At 40.1% G+C, this 12,820-nt stretch overlaps 2 protein-coding genes across 3 annotated transcripts; one reads left to right on the top strand and one right to left on the bottom strand.

Moving 5' to 3' along the window:
• Window positions 1-160: 160 nt before the first annotated feature.
• si:ch211-63p21.2 (FH1/FH2 domain-containing protein 1) lies at window positions 161-4,422 on the bottom strand. Its single transcript, XM_067525045.1, has 9 exons — window positions 3,245-4,422; window positions 2,917-3,051; window positions 2,550-2,732; window positions 2,142-2,261; window positions 1,886-2,047; window positions 1,445-1,695; window positions 1,133-1,355; window positions 919-1,036; window positions 161-834 (listed from the first exon to the last, which is right to left on the bottom strand). The coding sequence occupies exons 1-9, from the start codon at window positions 3,716-3,718 to the stop codon at window positions 806-808; spliced, it is 1,695 nt and encodes a 564-aa protein (XP_067381146.1). The 5' UTR covers window positions 3,719-4,422; the 3' UTR covers window positions 161-805.
• Window positions 4,423-6,832: 2,410 nt separating this feature from the next.
• Window positions 6,833-12,783, top strand: si:ch211-63p21.1 (uncharacterized). Of its 2 annotated transcripts, none has more exons than XM_067522694.1 (7): window positions 6,833-7,054; window positions 7,892-7,995; window positions 8,517-8,606; window positions 8,823-8,897; window positions 10,369-10,439; window positions 10,540-10,711; window positions 11,167-12,783. In XM_067522694.1, the coding sequence occupies exons 2-7, from the start codon at window positions 7,927-7,929 to the stop codon at window positions 11,374-11,376; spliced, it is 687 nt and encodes a 228-aa protein (XP_067378795.1). In that variant the 5' UTR covers window positions 6,833-7,054; window positions 7,892-7,926; the 3' UTR covers window positions 11,377-12,783. The 2 variants fall into 2 exon arrangements, with proteins under 2 accessions (XP_067378795.1, XP_067378794.1); XM_067522693.1 differs by having other exon boundaries at window positions 6,834-7,054; window positions 7,889-7,995.
• Window positions 12,784-12,820: the final 37 nt, after the last annotated feature.

The raw sequence follows: 12,820 nt of genomic DNA, 5'->3' as shown, positions 1-12,820 counted from the left end.
TGGCAGATATGCTCCCCACTTCGGCTCAGGAATGACGACACCCGTTTAGGCTTCACCGGACTGATATGAATATCAATTGTTTAAAATAAACATTGCCCCATGTCCCCTCTAAACTTTCATGAATCAGCTTTGAGAAATAATTCAAAAGGACAAGTTGAGGAACTGTTATTTTATTATTAATAGAGGTCGTGAGCACCAGCTGAGTAGTACTGCAAGACCGTGCAAAAAAGGTGACGTAACAATAGCACATAGTTCCAGAAAACGATATAACATTAAAAAAAATAGCGTTAAGACATGTGATGTAACAGTGTAACACTTTTAATTAATCAATATAATGATTTTAAGGTAACAGTGTAATAAATGTAACAAATTGCTTTGACACCATCAAAATGGTCTCAAAAATGTTGTATGAAAATTAGAATGGTTGGTCTCTCTGTGCACACATTTATCTTTTACCCAAGATAATAACTTTGGTTTGCACACACATTTTTGTAATATGTATTTTTTCCAAAACATTTTTTTATCCAGCATCATTTGGAAGTTGAAATGTGTGTGATATTTCTAGGCACTTTTCTATTGCTGAAAAACTGCAAAACTGACTATAAAAACAATGTAATAATTAACAAGTACAGTTCTGTTCTAATGCATCCTGCACCTGTCCATTTTTGTAAAACTGAACAACATTGTGCTGCAAAATATGAATCATAACACTAATGGCATAAATAGCAGTCAGAACAAAATGTGCTTTTAAATACCAATGGCACAGTGAATGAATGGCTTTTGATTGTGCAGGACAACAGCAGGATCACCACTTCAGTTTATGTGGCAATGTACCTGGAAAGTAAAGAAGTATGGATTTAGATGAATGTGTGAAAGAATGAAACATTTAACAAACACTGTGTTTATCAAATCAAGTACCCTGGATGTTGGCCATCTTCCTGCGGGTTCGAGGCAGAGTGGCATCTGGCTTCAAGGTGGAATCAGGTGTCCTCAGCACCTCTTCCAGCTTACACTGCTCCTCACTTTTTTCACTCGCCTGGTGAATCAGCAGATACTGAATTAATAAAAACCTGGTAGAACTGTGTCTCCTAATTTTGTCTAGAATCAGACTTTGTGTGTCTTAAAAGACAACCTGCGTGGCAGTTTGTTGAAATTTTCTTCTGCCTACAGGAATGTTAGAACCTGGGTTTTCTGTTTCACTTTTCCGTCGTTCCAGCTCTTTCTGCAGCAGTATGGCTTGTTGTGCGGTCCTGTACTCCAGAGAAAAGTTACTGATGGTTTTACAGAAGTCTTCTGCTTTGACTTCTCTTACCATAGCTCGGGAATAGCCTAGAAATAAGAGGAAGGAGTGGAACCTGGACAAACAAAAATGAGGAGGTTTACAGTACAGTACAGCCCTAATGACCCAGATTATTTGTTTACTGTTATTTATTGTTTTAGACACCTGTTCATAACTCGACGATGGACAGCTCGGAGGACTTTTAACTTCTCCTCGCACTCCTTCAGAATCTTTGGCAGCCGGGGACGGAGCAAGCCTTCAAGGCCCAAGGCCTCATCTCCTCCGCCCCTCCTTTTGTCCACCTTTCCTCCTTTCTTCTTGTCCTCTGTTTTCTCCAGTACCTTCATCTGCTCCCATGATGTCTTGCACATGGCCTCTAGCTGAGTAAGATTGGATTGGACTAGGGAGTAGTCACACTGTAAAATCAGGAAAAGAAGGGAAATTTTTGTGGGAAGGGGATTCACAATAGATTGTTAAATAAGTTATTAATAAATAAAAACGGTATATTGCTTATTTTTCTGTGATTGATATTTCAGCATTTATACTATATTTATGTAACACAGAGCTCCCCTCCCCCCCAGGAGACACACAACTGAAACTACGCACTTTGCCAGCTTGAGTAACAGCAGTGATGTCAGAGTAGAGGTCAGAGGACTGTGGGTAGAGCTGCAGCAGTAACACACAGACGTGGTGTAGCAGGGGCTGGCGGGAACGTGTATCCCTCACCTGGGACAGCTTGGCTAAGTAACTTAGCTCAAAACCACGGGCCTTGGCATGTTAAAATATGAAAGAAGAAATAGACTCACTAACATTTCCAACTGCTTTAAAAATGGATTACATAAAGAGATCACAGAGCACCCACCTTACATCCATTGAGAAAGTTACCAATTGCTAGCACTGTTGCTAGAATACATCTAAAGGTCTGGCTGGTTGCTAGCTGTTCCATGGCTAACTTCAAGTGGAATAGGGGCTCAGCAATTTCCTGTAATGAGGATGGACAAAATTAAAGGACAGTTTGACATGTAATACATGAAATCCATGTTTTATTTTAACTCTGGTGACATCTCTGGTGATGCCATCATCATGGTGTTTTTGCTCACCATGTCAGGTGAACAATACTTTCTGGATTGTCTGATGCTCACGTATCATTTGTTAATGCAAATTTTGCAGTTTTTGCCCTGATTTACTTCATTCATAGTGGGTTGGAAAACAGATTTCTGTCTTTGTGAAATGCTGTCATTTAGTGTATTTTTAATTTTTTTATATTTACCCTTTCCAAGGAGTCATAGTCCAGTGCAAAGGCCCACAGCTGAAGCCTGGATCTCAGGTGAGGGATTTCCCCTATAGTAAGCAGACAGAGTTCAGCTTGTGCCAGAGGAGAGTGGGGGTTCTGGGTCTTGGCCTCCTTGATCAGACAAAGCTCCTCCTCTGTTGGGATTAATGCCTGAAGCCGCTGTTTTAGAAGGGATGTAAAAGCATTACCTTCATTGGGACTGTTATCTGTGTCTCTCTTCCCCCAGGTTTCATTTTGCCACAGTAAATATGAAGACAGTAAGCTTCCTATCCAACAAAAGCAAACTTTAGAGGGTAATCAAATGCTGACGCTCAAAGTCTGAAGGACGCAACCTCTACTGTACCTGAACATCCTCTCTGTCAAGCACGCTGCTGTCCATGCTGTAGATAGCAGGAGGGAGGAGTCGGGGAGGGGGTAACCTTCTCAATGCTATGGTCACAATGTTACTGCGCTTCATCCCCAACACTGAGACTGGTGGCTGGTATTGTTGAAATACAGATAGGCGTAGGAGATACTTCAATAAATACTTTTGTAAGTGCATTTTAGGTTTGTTTTAAGCATTACATATCAAAAGGTAATTTTCTGTAGATGTATATTTCAAGCTGACAATCAATAAAAGTTTAAATGCGTAAAACATTAGTTAATATGACAAAACCATAGTTTAGTCTTACCTGCCGCGCAGAAACGATGTTAAAGCAGGTGCTACTGCCCTTAGATTCAAACAGGTATACCAACTGATTAGTATCCAACTGGGCTTTCTCAAGGCCGGCCCAAATAGTCTGAGTCCCAAAGCGGGTCATCCTGGGAAGAGGAGCCAAGGTCTGGAGTTCCCGCCAGTGAAGCTTCAAGGTGCGACATTTGGTTGCACTTTTAGAGGAGGCTGAGGGCAAAGCTGGTGCAAGAGGAGGAGGTAGAGGAGGGGGTGCTGGAGGGGCCTGGAGACACACTGAGGATTCACTGGTTGAATTAGTTCCCTCGTCCTCTGTACTGTCTTCCTCATCCCAGAGGTCTGAGAAATCTAAAGTGTTAAGGCAGAGACTTGCTGCTGGTTTTAGGTATGAACCCCAGGACTGGTCAGAATCCCAGGTAAGAGGGTTATCCTTTGATTGATCAGAGTCCTTCATTGTTTCTTCAGATTTTCCCATGACTCAGAGAAAATGTTTTGGTGATGTTTAATAGCATCACTTTGACAAATAGGGTTATGATTTCTTCTTTGGGGTTTAGAAAAGGTGACTCCAAGTACATCATTCTTCCTCATCTTACATAAAAATACAACGTTTTAGATCAGATCGGATTAACTGCATATTTGAGTCCTTACCAAAAGCAAAACTTCCGAACCATCCCCGTCTCGTCTTCTCTCTGTGCAGTCAGCAACCACCTCACAGATTCTGTATATCCTTCTGAATGTCTGTGGATGCTGTGCTTCACTTGTAGACCACAAACGTGCATAACTCACACAACCAAATCGCAATCTGTGAACCACCTGTGGGTGTTCTCACTGCACTGTAACCTGCAATTGCTTTGGGTGCAGTGTTTGTCCTTCAAATCTAAAATGACGACCCATGTTTGATCCAAAAGCTGACTGCTGTATCACTTGAGCGCCAGAGACGTGTGATCTTTGTAAAAGAGAAATGTGAGTTTCGAAGGGTTGTGTTTAGTCCTGCATCCAATTCTGATGAGAAATTCCATGGAATGCTTTTCTGCAGAGCTTCCAGATTATCCAAATGACGTTCCTCAGCAGTTATCGCTTAAACTTTCATCTCCCTCTCTCTCTCTAAATCGCTTTCTGTAACTGACAACAAGTGAGAGAGAGAGCAAAACACAGAGAGACGGGGATGTTGGTGCATCAGTCTGGGCTTATTTGAGTTGCACCCTTTCCCTTAATTTCCTTATCGAGGCTGCATCTCCTGTTTGTGTTGCTACAAGTGTATACACAAACCTCTCTATCTGCGTCTGAAGATCGGTCAATTCCCTCCTCCTCTGCCTGCCCCTCTCCCCAGTGAGTACATAAAAAGAAATGTTGCCCTTCATCCGCTTTTTATTATGTGTAACTTTGTATATGATATATAAGTAAATACAAATGTCAGTCATTACTGTCTACATAGGCCGAGGCATAAGCAAATCATTATGCAGATGTTATCTTAAAAAACAGATTCTGCAGCAGGGAGAATGAATGTGGACTGCAGTGCAGAACCACATCTTAAAAAGGAAGAAATATTCTTAAATAAAACATTAGGCTGTAGTGCACACAATTGCAAAAACATTGCAGTGGAACTGAGCAAAACAAATTTTAATCAAAAGCACAGTGAAAAATTGTCTCTGCCATTACGGGAGAAAAAAGGTCACGCAGCAACAAAGTAACTTGCTTCAATGCACGTAGTATAAGGTTGCACCCACTGGGGTCATTTGTATGGTCGACATGCGGCCATAATGAGGATCCCTCCCTTGGTCGTTAAGGTCTCCCCTAATTACACTTTGTCTCCCTCAGTAGCTCTCAGTAGCCCTGCTGTTTGCAGGCGGCAGCAGGACTCATGGGACATTTAGACCAAAATGAGCTCAATTTGGAAAGGTTAACATCACTTTTATTTATCCACATGGGGGTTTTAAGCCTGCCGCAAAAGATGCTTTATTTCAGCATTAAAATCCCTGCCTTGTAGTGATCACACAGGCTAATATGTTTGAGATATAAAAGCACTAATCCTACTAGCACCAATGATATTTGGTTCAAAGAGATAAAAATCGGTGTGTGTTGAAATACATTTTTATTAGAACTTAACTCTATTTGACCAGGACACAACTGTCCAGACTGTACAGTATTTTGTAATGTGGCGCAGTTACTGAAACAGACAGATTCCCCCTGAGAACAAACATTTATGGTTGACTTCCTTTGATGTAACTGGTCTGGAACTTCCAAGTTTCCCTTGTGTGTCTCTGTTGTGTTTGTAAATGTCTGCTTCTCATCTCATTTTTGTGTTGTCCATTGCCTTTTCTCTCAGGCCTCTACAGAACAAGATAAAAATCTGTGCAAAAATTATGTATAATCATGACTGGTTTGCCTTAACAATGTAAACGGTTTTACTTTGTGAGGGGGAGGAACCACAACTTGACTACTTATAAATCCATTTAAATGAAGGCTAGATTTTGTACTTTTATGAGTCTGCGGCTGGTTAGGGCAGAATAATACATTTTTTGTGTACATTTAATAATGTCATTAGGGATGATAACTTGATCTAGATACAACAGTTGTTCCCTTTGAGACAAAAAAATGTGATCTTTAAATACATTTTAACCACTCGGTACACACCTTTGAATGTGCTGCATTTCTCTAAGCAACCAAACATCTAATTTTCTTAAAAGACAATTACATACCGGTGTACCACACTGCTAAGCACCACATAGTCACTGCAACAATGCAGTGGCAGTCACAGCTGCCACTGCCACAATCATCAGGTCCAAAGGCAGAAGTCTTTAAACCTGATGATTGTTGGGTTCATAAAACCATCTTCAAGTCAAGTCAGAAGGAGAATCCACCCAGAGGTGAATTCAGATCAACAAGAAGTTTTTGTATTTTTAAGTTGTGGGGCCTCCTAAGCCTGTTATGAAGTATGTCCGTAAATCTATTTGTGATTGATTATTTCATTTTGTATTTGCTTTATATTTGCTTTTGTATTTATTAATATTTAATATTACTGGTCCAGATAACAACTGATTATTAGTTGATGTCTCAAAATGAAATCAAATAAGATTTTATTGTTTTACTGTTTAATAATCTGTTAATTATTTTTAACTTATGTGTAAATCATTTGGTCTCTAAAATGTAATATAGTTATAAAAATAATAACATAATAACACAGTTAGAATTTCCCCCAGGCCCTATTATGTCGAATCAACACCCCCCCCCCCCCCCGTGCATCGCCTGTCCCATGCCCGGTTGAATTTGGGGGAGGGTTGTGTCAGGAAGGGAATCCGGCGTAAAAAAAAAAAAGAAGCTGTGCCAAGTCAACACTGCGACCCTGAACTCACAGGATAAGCAGAAAGGAGAAAAATAATCCACATAATCTTTATCCACAAAGAAAAGCAGTAGATACACTATCATATTGAAGCACCAGGACAATTTTACATAAGAAAGGAATCAAACACTTAAGTTTATTTGCAGCTTAATCTGTTCAAAACTATTATTACAACCTCTAGTTATTCTTTTGCTTTATTTTGAAAATCCGGAATGGAAGTCCCCCCCCACCGCCTTCCGCGCTCCCGCGTTGTTTTGGGAACAAGCGCGCGCCTCCCGAACTGTCATCGTTCCGGCTGACATCACACAGAGGATTTGCTACAATGTCAAACATCCACAAGCAGCGCAAGCTCATGGGTTTCCCGCGCCACAATGAGAAGCATCGCCGCGTCCACCTGCTCATCCTTTAAATGCCAAACTCCATTCAGCTTTTATGGGATTATTCCATGTTCCCGGACAGGATGCGTTTGAGGTAAGATGGGTCACTCTGTTCTTTTCTTTTAACGTTCATCATACAGACTCATTGTCGTTTTTCAATATATGTCTATTGCACTTATTCTTTGATACATGTGTTGTAATTAATAGAAACACGATCTTTTAATTTTCACGACATCTTTTCCCTTTTCATCCTTGTGTGAAAAGTTGTCCGGCTCCAACATTGACTGTCGTAGGCTATTACGTAATGGATGTGCGGACACTGTTGAGCAGACGTTACCGTGAGGTGCTGTGATGACAAATCGACCCCGCTGCTTGCGTTAATGCAGCATCACACTTTCGACTAGCGCGATTTTCTTCAGCGGTTCACTGTATGAAAAAGGAAACTTTGTAGCCCACGTAAAAATGAACTACGGTCAATTATCATGAGCCTGCTCTAATATAAATCCTCCACATTCAGAAAGTGCATGGCCATTTCTGATTCTGATTTTATTCAGTTATGCTATGATTTAGGTATAAAGCTTAATTAATTTATAAACTTGTATTTAAATAAAATACTGTTTAAATAGTATATTTTTTTTAGCTGATATTGACACAACAATATAACAAACCTAAGAACGATTATTAAAAATAATCACTGCAATCCTGGGATGACTGAAATCATTATTTCCATTTGACAAAACTCTCCTTAAGTCTTGGGATTAGAGTGTCATCCATTAACCACGATTCAAATTGACTGAAAATCACTGGCAAACAGAGATGACACCACGTCGGTTACTAACAATCAGTAAAATAATCAAGCCTCAATGTCAAGAAGGAAATAATTCTCACAATGGTTCATATTCAGCCACTGTGTTTGGATGTGCTCCAGCAGGTCTATATGAGTGTGTGTGAGCCAGGCCAGAGGTCATGCTGAGGAGGAGATCTGACTCCCACGGCCTCTTTTCCTCCGGTGAGACGTCTGACAACGACTGTGAGGTAAGCTTGTTTCTTTTTCCTCTGTGTGACATTAAAGCACGCTTACTGACACATTTTGCGACACAACGTTGTGCTGAGACTGAATTTCCAATTTGGACATCTAGTAATGTAATATAACATCCTGGGGGAATATGGTGATTATTATGTTATTTAATTTGTTGACTAAATCCCTCAAAACTCAAATGTCTGGCACTGCAAGTCAACCATCCTCCACTTTTGAGCTGTTTAAAATGCGAGTAGGTGGAAAAGGTTAAAAGCCAGAAATCACTGAGCCACTGTCAGTGATAAACACTGTTAAAACTGATTACATTTGACAAATCTATGTCCATTCTACAGGATGTTGTTAGCTATTATGTAAGTTTGCATCCATCAAAGCCTCACTCTTTTCCTTGAACTTGCTTTGTTAATGTGCTGCTGGCTAATGATAAAAGGCACAAGGAGATTCAGGTGCATTAAGTCAGCAGATCACAGTTGTTTTTCCGCTCTGGTCCTTTGTCTCTCTCTCTCTCTCTCTCTCTCAGATGGGGGCGAGTTGTGGAGAGGTAGATGTAGTGTGTCTGTGCGAGGCTGGTCCCTGTACACTTTATTCAGAAGCACACACGCCTACGCCGGTGAGTGCTCAGGCTTCCCACTTAAGTGTCTGCGGCCATCGCTCAACCTGCTTAGATCACAGAGCGTTTCTTCAGCTGTAATCATGCTCTCAATACATGCCTTTCACTTTCTGCTAACCTTTCCACCTCTCTTTTCCCGTCTCTGGGTTTTTATACTGTATATTTTAAAGTGTCCATCAGTCAATCAGTCTCTGATTTCGTGCTTTCTGTTCCCAGGACACGCTGCTTTGTGAACACTGTGGAAAAAACAGAGTAATGGTAACCAGGTACTCTGAGGGATATGGCACGGAGGTAATGTGTGAGTGCATCTGCATTCGTGTGTGTGTGTCTTCACAAGCCTGTGTGTGCATACAGTATTCATACTTACGGCACTTGCAGAATCTGATCAGCAGGTGTTTTCAGGTTCTTGTCACATCCAGAAACTCTTACTCAGAATGATTTTCGTCTGCTGAAGCAGAAATTAATGAAACGTTTTATGTTGTCTGAGAACACAGTATTTGACATGGAAGCCAAACCACACTTTGATGTGACTTGACAACCTCTATGGGAGGACTTTTGTTTTGTCTAAAGCCCCTTGTCATAATACGTTTCTCCTTTGTTTAGCACAAGCTAAGCCAAAATGAATGTGATTGATATTAATTTTTTTGGCCATATATGACCCAGCCCCTGATGTACCAGTATGGAGATTGTTTTATATTCAGGTAAAACCAGGTTAAGCTTGTTAACTCCTGACTGTAGCCAAAAAAGCTAATAAGATATTTTTTCAACATGACAATACTTGTGAACAATTCCACAATGCAGTACTTTGTCTTGGTAGTACAGTATAGTATGTAAAGTACTTCATGTCTGACTACCATGCCAAACGGTGTAGGCCTTATTTAAAGTTTTATTTTTTTATTTTCAAATTAGTTAATTTCTGATAAAAGAACCAGACAAACAAAAATCTCACCACATGACCACTTCCAGCTTTAGGCACTAAATATTTCAATGCTTCACCTGAGGATAATGACACATCATAGTAAGCTACAAGTGATGTCAATGACCCTTAAGGTGTTAATAAGATAATGACTCCACACAGGTTAAATAATGGATGTGCAACCAGCTATTTGGAACTGGAAAAGCCTTGAAACCTCAAGCAAGTCCAGTTGGCACTGAATAGCACTTGTTGGGTAGCTAGTGTCCTACGATGATTAGGTTTCAGCGCCTACCCCTACTGTACCTGTCACGGATGCAACATACTGATGAGTCATAAGTGTGAGGGAGCAATTTTTAAGGAGAGAAGTAAATAAAAGAAACTGAAAATAAGTTGGACTCTGGATACATACCTAGACATTATGTAGTAGTAGATATCAGTCTTTATATTACTGTAGTCACTAAGTAAAATTAGGAGACAGGAATAAACCACCAGATGAAGGGTCTCAGAGCTTATTAGTCGTGTGGAGATGTGATTCATGCATAATAACAATGGTGATAATAAAAAAGTGACACACAAGCACACTCACGCAGACAAATGCCATCATCAAGTGCTGTTTTTGGTTAAATCATGGCGGTCGGTGATGACTCACTGATATTTCATCCAACAACTTCAAAATAAAAGCCCCTTTAAAGTGAATGTTCACTAAGTTCACTTTCTTTGTCGAAAGAAATACATTCTCCATACATAAAGTAACAGCTAGTCTGTTTTCATTTTAAAATAGATATTTTTTATCTTGAGCTTATCCATACACATTGTCATATTTGTGTGTGCTTCATTCCTCTGCAGGAGGAGTGTGTACTGTCTGACCCTCAGGGTGAGAGTGATGCAGATGCTGATATAGAGGATACAGATTGCAGGTTGGATGTGCACAAACACACACACATTCATATTCACTCACAGAGTGTCCCCTGAGCTTGGAGCTCTTCTGACTTTTTGCCTTTAATTTAAATGGTTCAGACTTCAGGAGCCGGGCTCTCTTCAGCGAATCAGCTCGCGGAGACGCAAGCGCCCACGGGTGGCACGCCAAGACACCACCGAGAGCGAAGACGATGGAGGACGAAGTAACAGATCTCATCGCTGGAACCTGAGGCTCAGTCCTGACAGAGCACACAGCAGGACAATACTAGAGGTAAAGAACACAGTAAAGTCTGATTGGATGTGGATTAGAACAGCAGAAGTACCATTTTTGCCACTAGAAGTGCTATAGAGTACAATTTTTCGAGTGGGTCTCCGTTTTATTTTTATCATGCGTGAGCATGCAAGTGATGCAATACACACTCCTGCTGCCCAGCAAGGTGCCAAAAATGTACCAGTGTCTCAATAAAGGCAAGAAAGATGAGGACTGCTTTCTAGCAGATATTTTTGTCATCAGTACTGAATTTTAAACATAAAAAAGATACATGCCACTAATGCCACTTGGTGGAAAACACAAAATCTAGAAAAAGCCAACCTCACATGGCACCTTGTTTATCTACACTTGCAACATATGTAAAATAATAATGATCAGTCTTAACTAAATTAACTGACTGAACTCTGTAAGATAGGGATTTTTATGACACCTACATTTTGTCATCTGTTTTACAGGAGAGCATATCACAGGTCAGGCCACTGGTCATCTGCCAGCCAAACATTGTGAGGCAGAAGATTCCAGACGAATTGCCCCGAGGCTCCAAACTGATGTCTCTGTGGCCGTCGTCCCTCTCTTTTCCCCTTTTCCTCCTCCTCTCGCTGCCTCTGTCCCTCTCCCTCATCATTGTTATCGTGTCTTTCCTCCTGCCGTGGGCCAGGGTCTGACCCAGCACCAACCAAACATGTAGAAGAACAGTTTAATCGCAAACACTACAGAAAGTTCAACCAGCCTTTGAAATGTAGTGAAACAGATATGTGGTGCTTTAGACAGACTGACTATCTAAAAGATGTTCTAACAGATGTGGGCTCTCTGTGTATGGCTCCCAGATTATATGAAATTACATTCTGGAAGGATTTTTGTAGTCTGGTAAAATCAAAAAAGCACAGATTGAAATATTTAGGTCTTATTTTACCTGTAAAAACCACTCACTGTACATTTTCATCCAGAATCTGCTCATGAGGAAAACAACATAAACTCAGTGCTTGCTTCTGCCTCATAAAATCTCACCTTCCATCTCACTTCCTCACCCCCTCATTTGTAAAAATAGACCTCTCTTCACGCTCCTTATTCTAATGAGCCACAGGAGCGACAGGTGGGGAGGGGAAGGGAGGGGGGTAAAGGTTTCAGGGCTTCGCGGGTATATTCAAACTGAAAAATAACAGGCTCAATAGGAAAACATGTAAAAGACGATGCTGCTGAACTATGCAATTCTTCTGTTCCTACTGCGGCATCCTAAGCACTGTAAAAGAGCACTTCCTCTGTCCTTGGCACTGTTGTCACCTTCTTGGCCCCTTTTCTCTCTGAGGTATATACTTCATGAATGCAGGGACTTATGCTACTAAAATAGAGCATGACCCAATTTTAAAAGCAATAGCAGAAGAGATCTGATATAGCTCCCATTGTATATATGATCTACAGTACATCTGTTTGTTTAATGAATGGATTACATGTCTTATTTTACTTGTTTCAGACTGATTTAACAGACTCATCTTCTTCTTATTCCTGCCTGCTCTTGCGTGTGTTTTTAGAAAAATAAGCTGACCTCGAAATGAAATAATCTTTAGTGAAATTTAATTAAAATGTTAAAGTATTTTAAACACTTTACAAACTATTTCACAGTCATACAGTTGAAACATTACTATCACGTTCAATTATATTTATGTTATGTCTGTATTTATGAATTATTATTAAGACGAGAAGTGAGCTGGACAATTAGACATGCTACTTATTTCAAACTAAAATCCCTGATAAACCCATTTTGTCATGGCTTCTCTGTATTTTATTTTAATATTTGGTTGTTTTTGAATTAGTCAGACATTTTTTTCACATCACATTAAATTTGTTTGCATTCTTGTAGAAAGATGTTTGTTTCTAAATTATCAGTTTTAGCTAGTTTTTCGTTTTAATTCTTTTGTATTTTGGCCTGTTTGTGTCTTCAGTTTAATTTCCATTAGTGAGGTCACCTCTGTTGAATGGGACCATAGAAGTTCAATAAAACTAGATTGTATTTTGACAAAAAAAAGTTTTGGTATGCCTGCAGTGTTTTGATAAATAAAGACTCTCTCCTTTTACTCCAATTGTACTTTTGCTCCTGTTAGGAAGAGGAAG

Source organism: Channa argus, chromosome 12 (genome assembly GCF_033026475.1).
Source record: "Channa argus isolate prfri chromosome 12, Channa argus male v1.0, whole genome shotgun sequence".
NCBI lineage: Eukaryota > Metazoa > Chordata > Actinopteri > Anabantiformes > Channidae > Channa > Channa argus.
Note: the sequence above shows the minus strand (reverse complement) of the source record. Positions and strands in the feature narration are given on the sequence as shown.